This window comes from Gigantopelta aegis, chromosome 14 (assembly GCF_016097555.1).
Source record: "Gigantopelta aegis isolate Gae_Host chromosome 14, Gae_host_genome, whole genome shotgun sequence".
NCBI lineage: Eukaryota > Metazoa > Mollusca > Gastropoda > Neomphalida > Peltospiridae > Gigantopelta > Gigantopelta aegis.
In genome coordinates this window covers 2,200,485-2,217,336 of record NC_054712.1, presented here as the reverse complement: position 1 = coordinate 2,217,336, position 16,852 = coordinate 2,200,485, and the positions used below count along the sequence as shown (strand labels likewise).

The 16,852-nt window shown below is 36.4% G+C and overlaps 1 protein-coding gene across 3 annotated transcripts in view; it reads left to right on the top strand.

Annotated features, from left to right (window-relative positions):
* The window catches only part of LOC121389408 (serine-aspartate repeat-containing protein D-like), an 81,326-nt gene extending 74,876 nt beyond the window's left edge, over positions 1 to 6,450 (top strand). For all 3 annotated transcript variants that reach the window (XM_041521024.1, XM_041521023.1, XM_041521025.1), the window contains one exon: positions 1,253 to 6,450. In XM_041521024.1, the coding sequence (XP_041376958.1) occupies positions 1,253 to 1,340 (88 nt within the window). In that variant the 3' untranslated portion in view covers positions 1,341 to 6,450. The remainder of the gene's footprint in view (positions 1 to 1,252) is intronic.
* The last annotated feature ends 10,402 nt before the right edge of the window (positions 6,451 to 16,852 follow it).

The following is a 16,852-nucleotide window of genomic DNA, read 5'->3' as shown; positions in this document are numbered from 1 at the left end:
CTGCTGTTTACAATTACTCAAAGTGCATGCAATACAGTCTCCGAGTTTATAACGTTCAAACCCATAATCACCTAGTAGGTGCACTGATGGTCTGCTGTTTACAATTACTCAAAGTGCATGCAATACAGTCTCCGAGTTTATAACGTTCAAACCCATAATCACCTAGTAGGTGCACTAATGGTCTGCTGTTTACAATTACTCAAAGTGCATGCAATACAGTCTCCGAGTTTATAACGTTCAAACCCATAATCACCTAGTAGGTGCACTGATGGTCTGCTGTTTACAATTACTCAAAGTGCATGCAATACAGTCTCCGAGTTTATAACGTTCAAACCCATAATCACCTAGTAGGTGCAACCAATGGTCTGCTGTTTACAATTACTCAAAGTGCATGCAATACAGTCTTCGAGTTTATAACGTTCAAACCCATAATCACCTAGTAGGTGCACTAATGGTCTGCTGTTTACAATTACTCAAAGTGCATGCAATACAGTCTCCGAGTTTATAACGTTCAAACCCATAATCACCTAGTAGGTGCAACCAATGGTCTGCTGTTTACAATTACTCAAAGTGCATGCAATACAGTCTCCGAGTTTATAACGTTCAAACCCATAATCACCTAGTAGGTGCACTAATGGTCTGCTTTGTTTTTATGATGTACCCTCCAATTGTTTTCTGGCAGAAAGCCTGTTATATATGACCCTTGAACTTATGCGATATTACAGTTATTTCGAATATGGTTTTTTGGACTGGTTTCACAGTGTCTCAAAATATTGAGCTGAAATCTTGTGTAGATTATAATGTACAGATGCAGTTTGAGTTTCATGGAGATTTGCTTATTTTTAATAGACTTATGGTCCTTGAAGTTACGAGATATTACAGTCATCACAGTTCTCTGGAATTGTCTATTCAATGCGTCAATATATTGAGCTAAGATTTCTAATATACATTTATTATGTATTATTGATTAAGTTTGACTTTTCAGGTGTTTTTTTTTTTAGCCCTTTTTGATCAATTTGTATGAAATATTACACTATCGCTCTTTCAAACGTTATTTTCATATATTATATTCCCATGAAAATATGTTGCGCCTGGACTGTGACACTGTATTGCTTTAGTAATACTCTCAGAATGCTTGTTGAGTTATTAATAAACACACACGCACACACACACACACACACACACACACACACATCATTATATGCATCATTCAGTAACTGCATAAAGAACTTAATATGTTTTTCTTCAACAGGATGAAACGAGCGAATGCTGAGAGTGACGAAGTGGTGGACCAAACTGCAAAGGATGAAAACAATCCTGCTTTCGTGGAGAATAATTAATTAGTTGTGTATTTACTGAACATTTGTTTGTTTTATCAGTTCATTTTTATCATTCATTGCTCGATTCAACAATTTGACCAATTACTCGGGTACGAATTCATGATTGAATACCATCTTTCGTCTGGCCACAGGCGTTGTACTGATTAATGAAGTTCGAACATGTGATTCAATACAGTTTTGATGATTGAGTTCAAAAGAGAACAGTATAAAGTTATCTTTTCCTGTTCTAGTTGTGTAGTAGTGGTCAGTGCACTGCTGAATATGTTTAGTGTTAAATTCAGTTATATAAATTTCAGGTACCAATGGTACCTGTCTATTGAAAAAAAGACCTGGTTCCCATTGGCATATTATTTCAACCCCTGCGCCGATCACAAATGCTGTTCATTGTAGATTTAGTTAGGCAAGCATTCCTAATTTCCATTTTTAAAAAAAAAAAAAAAAAATATTCAAATTGTTATGTTTTTAAATAGTAAATTAACGAAAATCCACCCCTCTTTTAAAACAAGTAGATATAAATAATTATGTAATATATTATCCACAAATGTGTAGGTAGCTTGTAAAATCATTAGTCAAAATAATAAATAAAACAGCAATAGTGAGCCATACTAAAGAACGTCATCTGCTCGACGTAGTTTGAAATTATATTTTCTCTTTTGTTTTGCCCTTGTAAATTATATTTGCTCTATTGTTAATCTGTCTACTAGTTGGTTATCAATTTAGACTTAATGCTGCGCGTGCGTGCTAAAAACAAAAAATCATAATAAATCTGTCTTAATGAGAGTGTCTAGACTGGATGTGTGGGTCTGCAAAACGCATGTAACCAGCCACAAGGCAGATGTTGTATATACCCAGGGTGTGCATTTCATGGTCGCCCGGTCGCCCGAGGCGTTTAAAAACAACGTTGGGCAAGTCAAAACCTTATCTTGAGTCGTCCGTTATGACCTATATGAGCCTTTACTGTACTATGAGTAGGTACTTCTGTTTTATTTATATCTTAGCCAGTGTTTCTTTATATATAAGACAACCATTACTATTTACTGAAAAGAACAGCCACTTTTGTCAATAACAGTGTATCCAAGTTTAAAGCAAAAACAAACAAACAACAACAACAAAAAAACAAACACAAACAAAAACAAACAAACAAACGAACAAACAAAAATGTTTTTGTACTAACGGTTTTTTCACTTGTTGGTTCCATTTTTCTTTACAGTCAGTTTTTGTAGGTGTCTTACCAACCCCAACTTCAGCCAGAAAATGATTGGCTAACGTTCGCGAACTAATTGATTGGTTCCTAACGTGGCCATTTCGTTTACTGTGAAGCAATAAACCAGTCTAGCGGACGTTTTTCCGCTTGGTCTGGCTGAACGCAGCCCAGGTTACTTTTCGAAGATTGCTTATTCGCAAACAGCGCATGGAATACTTTTGCCGATGTATTTTGCGCATTGGTTCAATGTTTGTATGGATATTACTGAAGTACATTTCCGCTACCGTCAAAAATATTTATTGATTAAAAAGAGCAGGTAATTCAAGGTTAGGAGCAATAAATCAGCTAAAAAATAGAAATGTTTGATATATTACTATATTTGGCACACTACAGAACTGAACAAACATGTTCCTTTCGGTTCTGTTCGTTGGCAATTTGGTTCATAGAAATGGACCAACCACGGCTTGGCTCCAGGCCAGACTCTTCTCGATAAACCTTTATGTTTAGAAATGCACAGATTTGAATGTATGCTACGCCTTTGAAGCCAGTTTAAACTAAAGCTTGATAACCGGACTTCTTCTTTTTTTTTTATTATTAATATTATTATTATTATTTAATTCTGTAACATTTTACTGACTGATTATTCAATTTAATAAATTTTTGGAAATATTTCACGCGAATCCAAATAGATTCGGATGTTTTATGCTTGCTCGAATCCTGGCGCGAATCGGATTCGGAGATTCGTGCGAATTTTTTAGCCCTGACATTGGCAAGATATGATGACTAGATAAATCTCTATATGTTCGGTCACTGACGTCATGTATCTTGTAATCTTGTATGACGTCATACGGCAAAAGCCTTGCTAGGTTCACCATACTCAATTTGCTTACATAAAAATGGAATAAATAATGATTTTCCGCCTATTCCTGTTGGATTGCAGGATATAAGAAATAACTGGTTACCGTCTTAAGATATCGGCTTTATCCTGTTCAGGTCGAATGGTTCGGCAAAGCCCCTTTGCATTCGCCATTCTAACCTTTGCAATATAAAGCCGAGATCTTAAGACAGTAATCAGCTATTCCATATATATATATATATATATATATATATATATATTAATTAATCTACTGCGTACTGGCATCAGTTGCACATTATGCAACGTGACTTAGTCCACCATGATGATGTAGATAGTTACATATTGTATCTCCTCTACAATGCTAGCCTGTATTATCTGCTTTCCTATCATTTTGTTTTGGGCTTGGGATGATAGGTAGGTAGCATTTTGGCTGATGCCCGTGTACTTTCAGAGCTTCTCATCGAGCTGTGCTGGCTGTTTTATTAAGGACAGGACGTTTCCTGGGTCTCCACCAGAATGGAACATGTAGTTCGTTGTCTCCCCTAAGACCCATGCATTGGCGGCCGCAGTACAACACATCCTCTTCTGCTTACTTGAGGATGTGCATATTTTCAGTAATGTTGGCCTGCGTTCTGTCGGTTATGGCCGTGATAGCTACTGTTGGATTTTCAACAGACTGGAGAAATAGTTTAGCTTCTACAAGTGCAGTTAAATTGGATGATTTTTACTTGATATTGGCCAAGAACCTTTGATTTGTGGTGTCATTTAATGAATGGGGAGTTTGGTCATAATTCCCATCTGTTTTCTCACTTTTGGTTTAGTGAATAAGGAACAGCACATCGAGAACACCCCACCAACCTTGCAACTGTAAACAAGTCACCATCCATACTCATCCAACCACTGGTGTTCGGATTGTCTGTTGCATCCACCATGATATTGTGTTGTGAAGATGTAGTGTTAGCTTAATATATTGTATTTTTCATTGACACCGTCAGACAACCTATTCACTGAGTTTATTATGATGTCCTGAACAGATTTTGTGGCATTCATTAAAAACTCTAATGTCTTTGATCATTTGTGACTTTCCATCATTCACTCTAGTTGTTAGTAATTGGTCTGTGTCGTCGAGATCTGCATACGAGGGTCATTTTGTATTTGTAGTGTTAGTGTTAGTGTTTTGGATTATCGATTCCTGCAATAGTTCTGTTTAACTGATTTTGTTAGTCGATGGTCTATTAGTTTCACCATGTTAATTTTCTTGGGCATGGATATCACTTGTAATGCCTGTAAACGAAAACAATGAGGAGTCCAAACGCCATTCAAATCCCACATAAATGAGAGGAAGCAGTGAGTGTCACTTATCGGAGCTCTCCGAGTTACACGGTGGTTCACAGGCCCATCTGACGTTTGTACACATGTTTTGCGTTGAAGGTTCATTTTTGAAGAATATAAACTCAATTGACCTTTCACTTATTAGAATTTATAAAACGGAGAACAGGAAACCATAAAACCAAAAGTGTCTACCTGTGTATGTGTATGATGAGTGTGCGTCAAACATTGCGCTGTCAGCAAAATGACTTAAGACATGACCTATTTAAATTATAGCTATTTGGTAGTTGTAATACATATGTTACATACACACACATAGTGAGAGAGAGAGAGAGAGAGAGAGAGAGAGAGAGAGAGAGAGAGAGAGAGAGAGAGAGAGAGAGAGAGAGTAATACGTATATTGGGGGGGGGGGGGGTGCGTGAGAGAGTATTTGCTAAAGCCATATTATTTTAGCTACTTTTGATTATATTCGACTTCTGATCATTGTTTCAGTTCCATGACACACACACAAATGTCGCACACTGGCAGAATTTCGAAAATTACTGATATGCACATTCCACTGGGATTCGCTAACCATTGGTTCTTAACGTCATTTGTCAGTTTGTTCATTCTAAATTATTATAAAAAGCATAAACTTTGAGAACATGCTACAACGTTGATCCTTAAAATGGAAGAAGCTGAATTTGCTTTTATTATATTTAAAGGAAAACGCCAAAATAACTATTGACGCTTAATTGTTTTGGTGGGGTTTTTTTTCGTGATTTTTAATTTTTAGGGGGTGTATCTTTTGTTTCTTTTTTCTGTTTTCTGTTTTCTGGGGGGGGGGTTTGTTGGGTTTTTTTGTGGGAAGGCGGGGATAGCAAGTTTATTACACCAGAAATAAATGTGATAGTGTAACTTTTAACTGGCACTTTAGCAAAATGACCTGCGGGGGCTTGCTTTCCTATGTTAATTTTGTACCCTGGGATATATAAAAGCATAAAATAACCTATGATATATGGGGTTAACAGTGAAGACTGGAAATTAAAGAAAAGGGGTTAAAGAATGGGAAAAGGGGCAAAAAGAGAGAAAGAAAGGACCCGAAACATAATGACTTTGGTGATAGAAGTTTGTGCATTTTGTTTTGTGATCCATACTTCTAGGGCAGTATATTGGCATGCCTTGTTTCTAGGAATTGACTGATATGATATATATTTTTCAATTTGCATTTTATCTTTTATAATATTTAAAAGATCAGATATGTCAGGTGCCTGTTTTTGCATTTTACGTTTTTTTACATTAATAATTAGCCAATTAGCAGAGAATATTATTGGTAGTTTTTGTTGTTGTTGTTTATGATTCCATAAGAAAACTTTTTTTTTTATTGAATTGTATGTTTTCACCTTTGTCCTGGCTTCACCGTACAATTTCGTTATGTACATCTTAGACTGGAACAGCCATAGAACAAATGTCCCAATGTTTCTGACTATGGCATAACTCACAAATATTTTATTCTATATATTATATTTTATTAACAAAAGTGTTAGTTGTTGTTATTATTTTATATAGGATTTATATTTAAACCACACTAATGTTGGGTCTTTTAAAAATTGAAATGGTAAATTATTGTACTGTTGTACCAAATATTGATTCTAATTATTTCAGTTTTACTCTTAGTTTGTGATAAATTCAACTTGTTTTCTTTTTAAATTTGTATTTTAATAAAGTAATCAAAACTCGTTATTTTTTTGTATTGACGATTTTGTATTAAGTTAAAAGTACATGCCATGTTGCGTTTGGTGAAAATAGTCTGCTAACCCATGTAGACTTTAGCGCTATCATAAAAAAAGAGAAATATTCAGCAGTTTAACACCGTCATATGGATAGTTTGGGTTAGAACTTATTGTTTTATTCTGATAAAATTCAAATCCTTTATATTTACTTGTACTGTTTGTGTGTGAAACGGGTGAAATAATGCCATCCCAAAATGTTGTTGTTGACCTTTTGACAATTGTAATTACATTTATCATTACGGTAGTGGTGTCGGTAAACAAAACAAACTCATCGTTACTATTGATTAATGTTGGCTCTAAATTATTATAAAAAAGGTTCATGTATACAGCAGGGTGACACATTATTCATCATTTTGTCTTTTTTCAATTTAGTTCTCTATGGGGGTTTAATTATCTGATAAATACGCTTTCACCATTTTTTGTGAAAACGAGATTTGACCATTAATGATGAATTTAAAACTAATACAAGGCCCAGGATCCGGCACTGGTATGAAACGAGGTTCAGAAGCATGCATGATGCTATCGAGCTTACATACCTAGAAATCTTAGTCCTAACAGACTTGCATTAACATAATAGCCTATATAGCTGTTTGGCACTAATGCTAATATCAATAAACGTTGTAATCCAGACTCGGGCAATTTTGTTTAATTCGGGCAAAAATTAAGCTCCTCTTCTCCTACAACAATGGGATCCCGTACGTCTATGTCCATTCCGAGAAGTTTTGTCTTACTATTAACCCGTTTTCGTTTGATATTACCGGACTTGCATTCTTTTTACACCGGCTCTACAAAAAAAAATTATATTTTTTGTTTTGTTAGTAACACAATGTAGATAAATTGATTCCAGGACCGTCACACACGAAACAACTTTACAACATCCACAATTAAGAAAGTGGGCAATTTGTTTTGGTGGATATGTATTTGAACTCAACAGTATGAAAACTGTTTTTCGGGAATCTAATTAGTTGGTCTTTCGCAGAACATTAATGACGTTTGGAAGAATAGTAATCATACACTAGTAATCTTCATCAATTTCTTCTTGACTTTTTTCATATTATCAGTATCAAGAAGATAGTGGAAGATTGGCCTATTTGTAATTACGTCCGTATCGAACAAGTCCGATCGTATCTTAAATAAAGAGGTACTTATTCTACTCATTTTAGTGAGACTTTTAAAAGGAGGGAATTAAATAGCACTTATCTCATAACGCCGTCGTTATTACGTAACAATTTACGGCCTGATGTTTCAATATTAGGGATACCAGGTTCTGATCCGCGGGGCGGGGGTCGGGGGGTGGGGGGTGGGGTCACAGGGGTATCGTGTCAGTTAAGTGTCAGACAGTAGCTACATACCAGGCACGGTAGTAAATCTTAAGGCAGAGATGAATTTTACTTGTAGAATTTTGAACATATGTAACGATTTTTCCTTGAATTAAATACCCCTACGCTACCCTATCCAAAAATAAATATACATCCCAATAATTTTAATTTTATTTTATTAAAACATCCAGTGACATAACACTACATATTGACGGACAATGGATTATTACTGTGTATAGTCCTGCGCTACTTTTATTCCCTGTCCAGCGCGAATCCAGGGTAAAGGTGTGGAGGTGCTCATTCCAATGGTATTTCAACGTTTTGCCTTAAGTCACGAAAATTGTCGAGAACGTTACCATGAAAACGTCAATAATCCTTTGACGTGACGTCAACAATGCTTCAACGTTTTAATATGCGTATTGATGTCAAAGCGATACTACGTACATCCCTCTTAATATATACTGAGCGTCACTATTGAAGGGCCACTCATATTGTTAGTACTGCACATGTTAACGATGCCCGTCCAACACACTAATTATGAAAGAAGGAATGCATGGCCTTCATGGATTAGAACCAGAGTGAGGTGTTCTAAGTAGCATTTGCATTTCAATATGAGTAATGGTACTTCCGGTTATAGGCCACAGCAAAATGGTAAAACTTATGCAAACACATGTACCTATCACCCCAACAAATAGGTTGTCTCAACGCACCCATGTCTGGAATTCTGTATGCTGTGCCCATGCATTGCGTTCTCACCATGGGTATAAAAGTGTGCATGATTGCCGTCGACATAGTCACGTACACTTCAGTTGAAAATGTGTCGTGTCTTGACTAATGTTGGGCACTGGAGTAGGTGCGAGGCACTTTAATGTCAGTCAAGAGTGTGTTTGGGTGGACGAGGCAACGACTTCAAATGACTGGAACCGTTTCCTATGAACAAAAACCAGGGCCAGCATTAAACAAAGCAAAAACACGACGCATTTTCAACTGAAGTGTGCGTGAATATGTGGATGGCAATCATGCGTTGCGCTCCTGCCTAAAAAGAAACCTCCATTTGCCCCTGCTAGTTTTGACACTATAGAAATGAGCTAAATTACATCCAAATATTTCACGCTGGATTCGCAACTGGCCTCTAAATATCTCAGGCGCGTGTGCATTTTTTATTTTTATTTTTTATTATTATTTTTATTATTATTATTATTTTTTTTTTTTTTTTTTTTTTTTTTTTTTTTTGGGGGGGGGGGGGGGGGGGGGTATTTTTTTCTCTTTTTTTCCCCACCTATAAACTTCGTTACCGTCTAGACCCGACACCTGCTTCTAAAATTACTGTCACGAACCTCCATTTCACAACTTCACAGCGTCTCATGTCCGTGCACACCGCCTTAAACGTTTCATTAATAATTAGTGCATTGGTCTTTTATCTAGTCGGTCAGTTTATATGAAGGATCATACCTGACTGAATTTCAAAGAATTATACAAACATTATATTATAATCGGTATGGACGTGACAATCGGTATTGATGTACTAACTAATTATCTATAAATAGTTGAATATAATGTGACATACTCTACAGTCGAAAACAAAAGGCAACACATTTGTAAACGGAAGCATTTCTTTTATATAAGTAAAATTACCATCGTGTCAGACTTCAAGGGAAATGACCCTGGAGTATAATCATAGGCACTGAACCAGCGACCATCGTTTCATATATCGCGAACGAATTAATTATCAATTGTGTATAAGCATACCCAATGAACCAGCGACGTGTAGTGATATTCGTGTCCATCTACCTGTTTCAATGGGGAGATTATGGTTGAGAGTCAATAACGTAATAATGGACACCAATGTTTTTTTCTAAAGTGATGTTTAATATATCTCAAATGTAACACAATATTTTAACAGTTTGTAATTTGAAACTTTTCCGGTATTATCGATCTGACTGTACCATGTTTGTAGGAATTGATCTTTAAGTCTTAAAGAAATAAATTCTTTAAAAAGTGTAGCACTTGCAATTCTATTACATTGTGACATCCATATATATGTACAACCAATGTTATCCAATGTTGATTTTACAAAGTCTATCCATTTATATTTATAAATATTATTATTGTAATCATTCAACAACAATCTATAAACAAATAATGATAACTTGGACTGCTTCCCTGTAATCAGTCTGAACCAACAGGTAATCATCCTTAGCTTTACAGTTATAGTTACCGGGAAACGTCCACGTTCTCCATACAACATGTACAACGGTGTAGAATTCCTCACTGGTAACAGTAGTTTTAAAAATGTATTATACAGTTTATCTATGGACGCTAAACTTTCGAAACCCCATGTTTCGCATCCGTATAAAAGCACTGGTATAACCATACAATCAAATAATTTAAGCTGACAGTGAATAGATATATTACAGCGTTTTCCTTGTTTGAGAACGAAGTACATAGCTTTATATGCTTGTTCGTACAACATTTTTCTTGCATTAGTAAATTTATTTAATTTATGGAATACAACATCAAGGTATTTATAATTATCTACTTTATCAAGTCTAGACTTTCCCATATAAAACATTTCATTGTAGTCCTTCTTGTTGCCACTTTTTACAATTGACAGTTAGTTTCCATTCTGTACAATATGAATTAAAAGTATTTAGTAATGTCTGCATATCTTCAAAATTATCTGCGAAAAGCGCTGTGTCGTCTGCATACGGTAAGACAAAAAGAACCATAGTGTTAATCAAGGTGGCATCTGTGAATAATCCATCTATTTGGATACCATTACATTTACTCTTTATAAAAGTTTCTTCAAGGAGAACAGCAAGGGTGATAAATTTTCACCTTGCCTAACACCCACTCAACAAGGAAAATAATTTGTCCGTGCATAATGTGTCAGTAACACAAGATTTAATATTCTGGTACATACTATATATGACTTGGAAACATTTACCATTTATACCGTTTTGTATAAGTTTTTACCGGCCTCGGTGGCGTCATGGCAGGCTATCGGTCTACAGGCTGGTAGGTACTGGGTTCGGATCCCAGTCGAGGCATGGGATTTTTAATCCAGATACCGACTACAAACCCTGAGTGAGTGCTCCGCAAAGCTCAATGGGTAGGTGTAAACCACTTGCACCGACCAGTGATCCATAACTGGTTCAACAAAGGCCATGGTTTGTGCTATCCTGCCTGTGGGAAGCGCAAATAAAAGATCCCTTGCTGCTAATCGGAAGAGTAGCCTATGTAGTGGCGACAGCGGGTTTCCTCTAAAAATCTGTGTGGTGCTTAACCATATGTCTGACGCCATATAACCGGAAATAAAATGTGTTGAGTGTGTCGTTATATAAAACATTTCTTTCTTTCTTTTTGTATAAGTTTACCCCAGAGTTCTATACTGAATCAAATGCTTTGCTAAAATCTATAAATGTACAACATAGTTTTTTCTTTCGTGCTTTTAATAATTCGATAAGTCCATAGAGCGTAAAGATATGATCGTTCGTAGAATATTCCTTTCTAAATCCAGCTTGAACTTCTGAGAGTAAATCATTCGATTCTAGATATAATTTCAGCCTATTATTCAAGACAGCAGTAAAGAGTTTTTCCCAAGACAGCTGAGTAATGTAATGGGTCTATAGTTTTCGGGAGCCTCCCTATCGCCGCATTTATCAATAGGTTTAATTATACCAACCAACCAGGAATCTGGAAAAATACCGTTATCAAATACTAAATTAAAGAGTTTGACATATACAGAACTCATGCAATCTATTGTCTGCTTAATATATTCGTTAATGATTTGGTCTGATCCAGGTGCCTTGTTGTTTTTTAGACTGTTAACGACAGCGAGTATTTTTTCTTCTAAAATGGGTCCATTTAGGGTTGTGTTATATTCTAAGTCTGTATTGACATTTAGTTCATTTGCATCTGCTGTATGTTCATCGCTGCTGTTTACATCTTTAAAGTAATCACAGAGCTTATCTAAAGGGGGTAATTTACAGTCATCTTTGTTTACTTTTAACAGTTTCCAAAAGGCTCGCGTATTTTGATGACTGAGTTCTGTAATCTTGTGCTCCGTCTTCCAATTATGTCGGTTTACGTATTTGCGAATTACATTTTTGTATTGTTTGCTGGCATTCAAGAGGCGTTGTTTGTTATCTGGTGTAGTTCGGGTTTTTTTTTTTTTTTTGTACATTGTTCTAACTTCCATGTACTTTTCTGAGTGTTCTGCACTGATTGCCAAACCATGCCTTGTTACTGGTGTTTTTGTGCTTCGGTTTAACTCGGATGCGTGTATAACCAAAAGTGTCGGCTGCTGTGTCAATAAACAGTTTTCTAATGCTGTCCACTCCGACGTTAAGATCCTCTTTAAAGAAGTGTTCACTTAGCTTATCTAGATTGGCTTTTATGTCACTGATGATATCACGGTTTAATGTATCGTTATAGCTGTTTGCCTTATTTACATTCCAAGTTCGTGGTATCGGTTCCTTTTGTTTGTTAGTTTCATGTTCACAGCCTGTTGTTAAAATATTTAAGCACAGAGTTAATGGGCTGTGTATGTCCGAGAATAACAGTTCGAAGTCATGAACTTTAAACTTTAGTATTTTAGAAAGTGTACATAATGAAGCTACGGCATAGTCGACAACGCTAGTTCCTTTGCAAGTAAATTTACCAATATCGCGGTCTTCATCCACCCTTCCGTTGACAATATACACTTTGTTGTTTTTACAAAAATCGATAAATTTGTATCCATGGCTATTTGGTTTACCGATATCTTCGTTATTTCTTTTTAAGCACATTCCAATATTTAACAACTTGAAAGGTTCATTCATGTATTGAGAAAAGTCATCTGATAATCGTATGACATTTGTTGGGTCGATATCACAGACTATATAATCCGGTAGCAATCTCGTTCTTGCGTTAAAGTCATCGATAAGTAGGATATTATGTTTAATTGTTACGTTGTCGTTCATTTCCTCCTGTATTGTTTTAAAAGAATCATTATTGAAATACGGGGAACCTTCGGGGGATATATATATAATTCTGATAACAGCGTTTGATAGATGTCCGTATAACTGGACTGGAAAGTGTGAACCATAATACGTACTCTGATTTCTTTTAATGAACATATATTTGTCAGAAATATTATTTTTAACGGCCAGGCATATACCACCAGATTTCACATTTGATTTGGTTATTCTGTTATTTGTAAATATTTTATAACCGAGGATTTCCACGTAATCAATATCACTAAGTTTGGTTTCTACTAAACATAAAATATCATATGCATTGATAAAATGTAAAAAAATTAGGGATATGCAATCTGCTGTTAAGACCACACACATTTAAATATAAAATATTTACACAGTCACAAATGTGTATTTCTTCTGAGGTTCTGCTTGTGCGTTCACGTGTTATACGGTAGCTTGTGCTATTTACAGGTGTTGTATTAAAACCAGTGTCTATCCTCCGGCGTCCCTATGGCCGTTGTTCCCACGGAGAGAAATTACGCGCACGCTTATTCGGGTTTTCAAACGAAGGGCTTGACGAAATCGGGGCGTTTGGTTTTTCACGTTGTCCATTGTCACGTCTATCGGGATACCAACGCTTTCCGTCAATGTATAGTTTGTCCACCACACGTGACGCACGAAGTCCTTGTCGTTGCGCTTCTTTATACCTCGGCCACAATTCTCTCCTTCGTTTTACTATCTCGTGCGGGAACTGCTCGCTCACACCGAAATGAGATCTTGTCATTTATTTATTTAATTATATGTTTACAATGTACCTCATATGCCGTTAACAGATTCGCGGTCTTTGAACCTTTCGAATTTTTCTACTATTTGGCGTGCGCGTGTGGGATTTGTTGATTTCTTACCAAGTCTGTTTACGCGATCAAAATGGATACTGTTCTCCATATTCATCTTTTCTTTAAGAAATGTTTTTAATATTGCTTCCGCATCCTCATTTTCTGTTTCCTCGATACCGTTAAAAATGAGATTATCCCTCATTGACCGCGTTTGAATGTTTAGCACACTCTCGTAGAGTACTTCACAATCGTGACGTAAACTGTTGTTATCATCCAAGCACTCGCGAACTTCTCTTACCTCCGATTTCATTTTGTTGACAACATCCGCCATTGTTTTCCTGTCGGTTCGCGTTTCTCCAAAGCTTCTGTTGAAGTTTATTGCTTTTTCTAACTCGACTATTTTTTTGCTACTTTCACATAATTGGATTTTAAAGTCATCAACATTATACTGAATAGTTTGTAATCGTTTTTCAATGCCGTCAATCTTATCTGTCTTTTGCGAGATTTGTGTGAGCGTATTTGAAATGTCCGTTAGTTTTTGAAACACTTGGTTTGCCCACGCTGGGATGGACTCTTGTTGGGATGAATGGCCGGGTATAACATGCTGTATTTGGAAAGCAGGGTTACCGTATTCAGGAGATTGGACCATTGCTGGGTTATATAGAGCTTGAGGTAGTGTAGAGTGTTGCTGTTGGGAAGTACTGGTTGGAGGAGATACCGACGCCATATTGTCTATGACCGCGTTTGACTTACCAGTGTTTCCCTTCTTTTTCCCCACTCTTCTTCATACCCACTGCTCCTGATCCTGGCATAGAACGAGTCTACCGTACAAAATTAACATTTCCCACCACATTTTAACGTATTGTTAATTTTAAAAATTGTGTAGCAAATTTCTCTTTCTTCAACTCAACCGCCCTCTTGTCACGTGACGATCTAATAGTGTACTTTTTTTCCTTTAGATTATTTAACAGAGAAAACTACTATAACCTCATTTTGTTCCGTTAATGCAACTTGAAATATATTTAGTTAAATAGTTTATTATATTATCACGTCATTTATGTTGTTTTACAAGTCAGGTTGATGAAAGAGAAGCGCCTTGCCGACAATTACTGCTTTTGTTTACACTGTACATACAGGAGACGGTCAGGAGCTGACGTCACTTCGCCCCAAGCTAGCTGTCCCGGACGTCTCGAAAAGAAAAGAAAATGGCTGCCCCTAGTTAGCAGGAATAATCACAGTGGTTTTGTTTTTTTGTTAACAATAAAGTTACGCGTTTTTCATTTGGTAAAGTGTCAGTATGTGGTATGCATCTTTCCAACACATAAGGCTCATGTTTTAGTTTACTCTTCCTTTAACGTGTCACACATCTAATGTACGGTAGTTAAAGTTTACTGCTGCTCTTGAAGTCTTATCAAAAAATGTACGCTCTACGACCTAAAATATTAAAATCCCATCACAAATATCTCCAGAATGCACCTCTCAGCATCTACATTTAAATATTTTCCGGGGAAGCATGCCCCCGAATCCCCGTCTACAACATCGGCACCCATGATATAAATTTAGTTCCACCCTTTATCTCTCCTCCCCCCCCTCCCCCTCCCCCTCCCCCCCCCCCCCCCCCCCCCCCCCCCCCCCCGCAGTTATGGCTGACTACAGGCCTGGTTTATCGACACATGCAACACATTTAGATTACGGTTATACGGTTCAAGTTCAAGTTCTTTATTTGCTTTGAGTTTTACAACTCATCAGCTGAATACATAACATAAATAATACAACATAGTTATACAACTCATCAGCTGACTACATAACATAAATAATACAACATAGTTATACAAAATACACACGTGCAAAACTATAGTGGGTGTGGTTTATATATAATCATGGACAAATGAAGTGATATAAGTTACATTTATTACATTAACTATTATCCTGCATTAACCGATCTCTAATTGTGTTCGCTTGCACCAAATATTTTCCTAGGTTATTCAATTCCTTATTTGTTACCGGTGGTTAATAACTGTATAAAACGATAAACACTTGGCCGCTTATAATAATACATTTTTATATATTTACAACGCAAATCTTTGTATTGTGGACACTCTATTACAAAGTGATATTCATCTTCTATGGTATTAACGTTACACAGAGTACATATTCTTTCTGATCGTTCAATGTTTCGATACCTGCCAGATTCTACATTTAATTTATGAGCGCATATTCTAAGCTTACATATGGACATATGGTTAAGAACCTGAATCCCGTTTCACGAATCGATTTTAGCACTAAGATCACCTTGAGTGCATACCTTACACACTTAGTCATCTTAACTCTAAGAATTCTTCAGACGGATAACGAGAGAGGAAACCAGCTGGCGCCACGCAAGGAGTTACTGTTACTTTTATATAAGCATCTATTAGATTAAAATAGAGGGTGGCATGAGACATCGTTATTTTAGTCAGTAATTCGTGAAGTCTGTAAAAAAAACACCCTTCTAAACCAGTTTCATAACAGGCGTGTATGCAAGAATTGTTATTTGGGGGCGGGGGGTCTTGATTGTGGGAGTGGAATTATGATCTTCCGGAAAATATATTGGAAAAAGAATACATTTGCTTGAGCTGGGGGGTGGGGATGGGGGGGGGGGGGGGGGGGTTCGACCCTCCAAACCCCTTCCTGCACCTACGCCAGTACAGAATTGACACGTGAACAGCGTGTTGTGATCACGCGGTGTTGCGGTGCATAGTAAGTTACATTTTTACTAATAATTCATGAAATTAGTGAGGTGGTCTTTTATGTAGTCGGTAAGTTTATATCAAGGAACAACATACCTGGCTGAATTTCAAACAATTATACACACGATATGACAATCAGTCTGGAATTAATAATTCATGTGAGTCTGGCTGTAAGAATTGATGTCGAAAACAACTGAGGGATTAAACATTAATTATTTACAAAATAATTTGTATTGTAAACCTAAATTGTAGCATGTAATGTTTTGTAATTGTTTAGTTCATCAAAATATTTGGCGAACCATAAAAGTAATATGACACACTATAGAGAACTCATTGATATTCGTTTAAAACCAGTCGAAGGAATTATTGTCTATGACTTGGTTGGTGTGAACTACCAGCAAGGAGAAGTTGACAAATGTTCAGTTTTTGTAAAATTCGCAGGCACTCCACAAGCGCTTTATAATTGTTTATAGTGTAACAACTGTTTACTCAACTGACATATTAG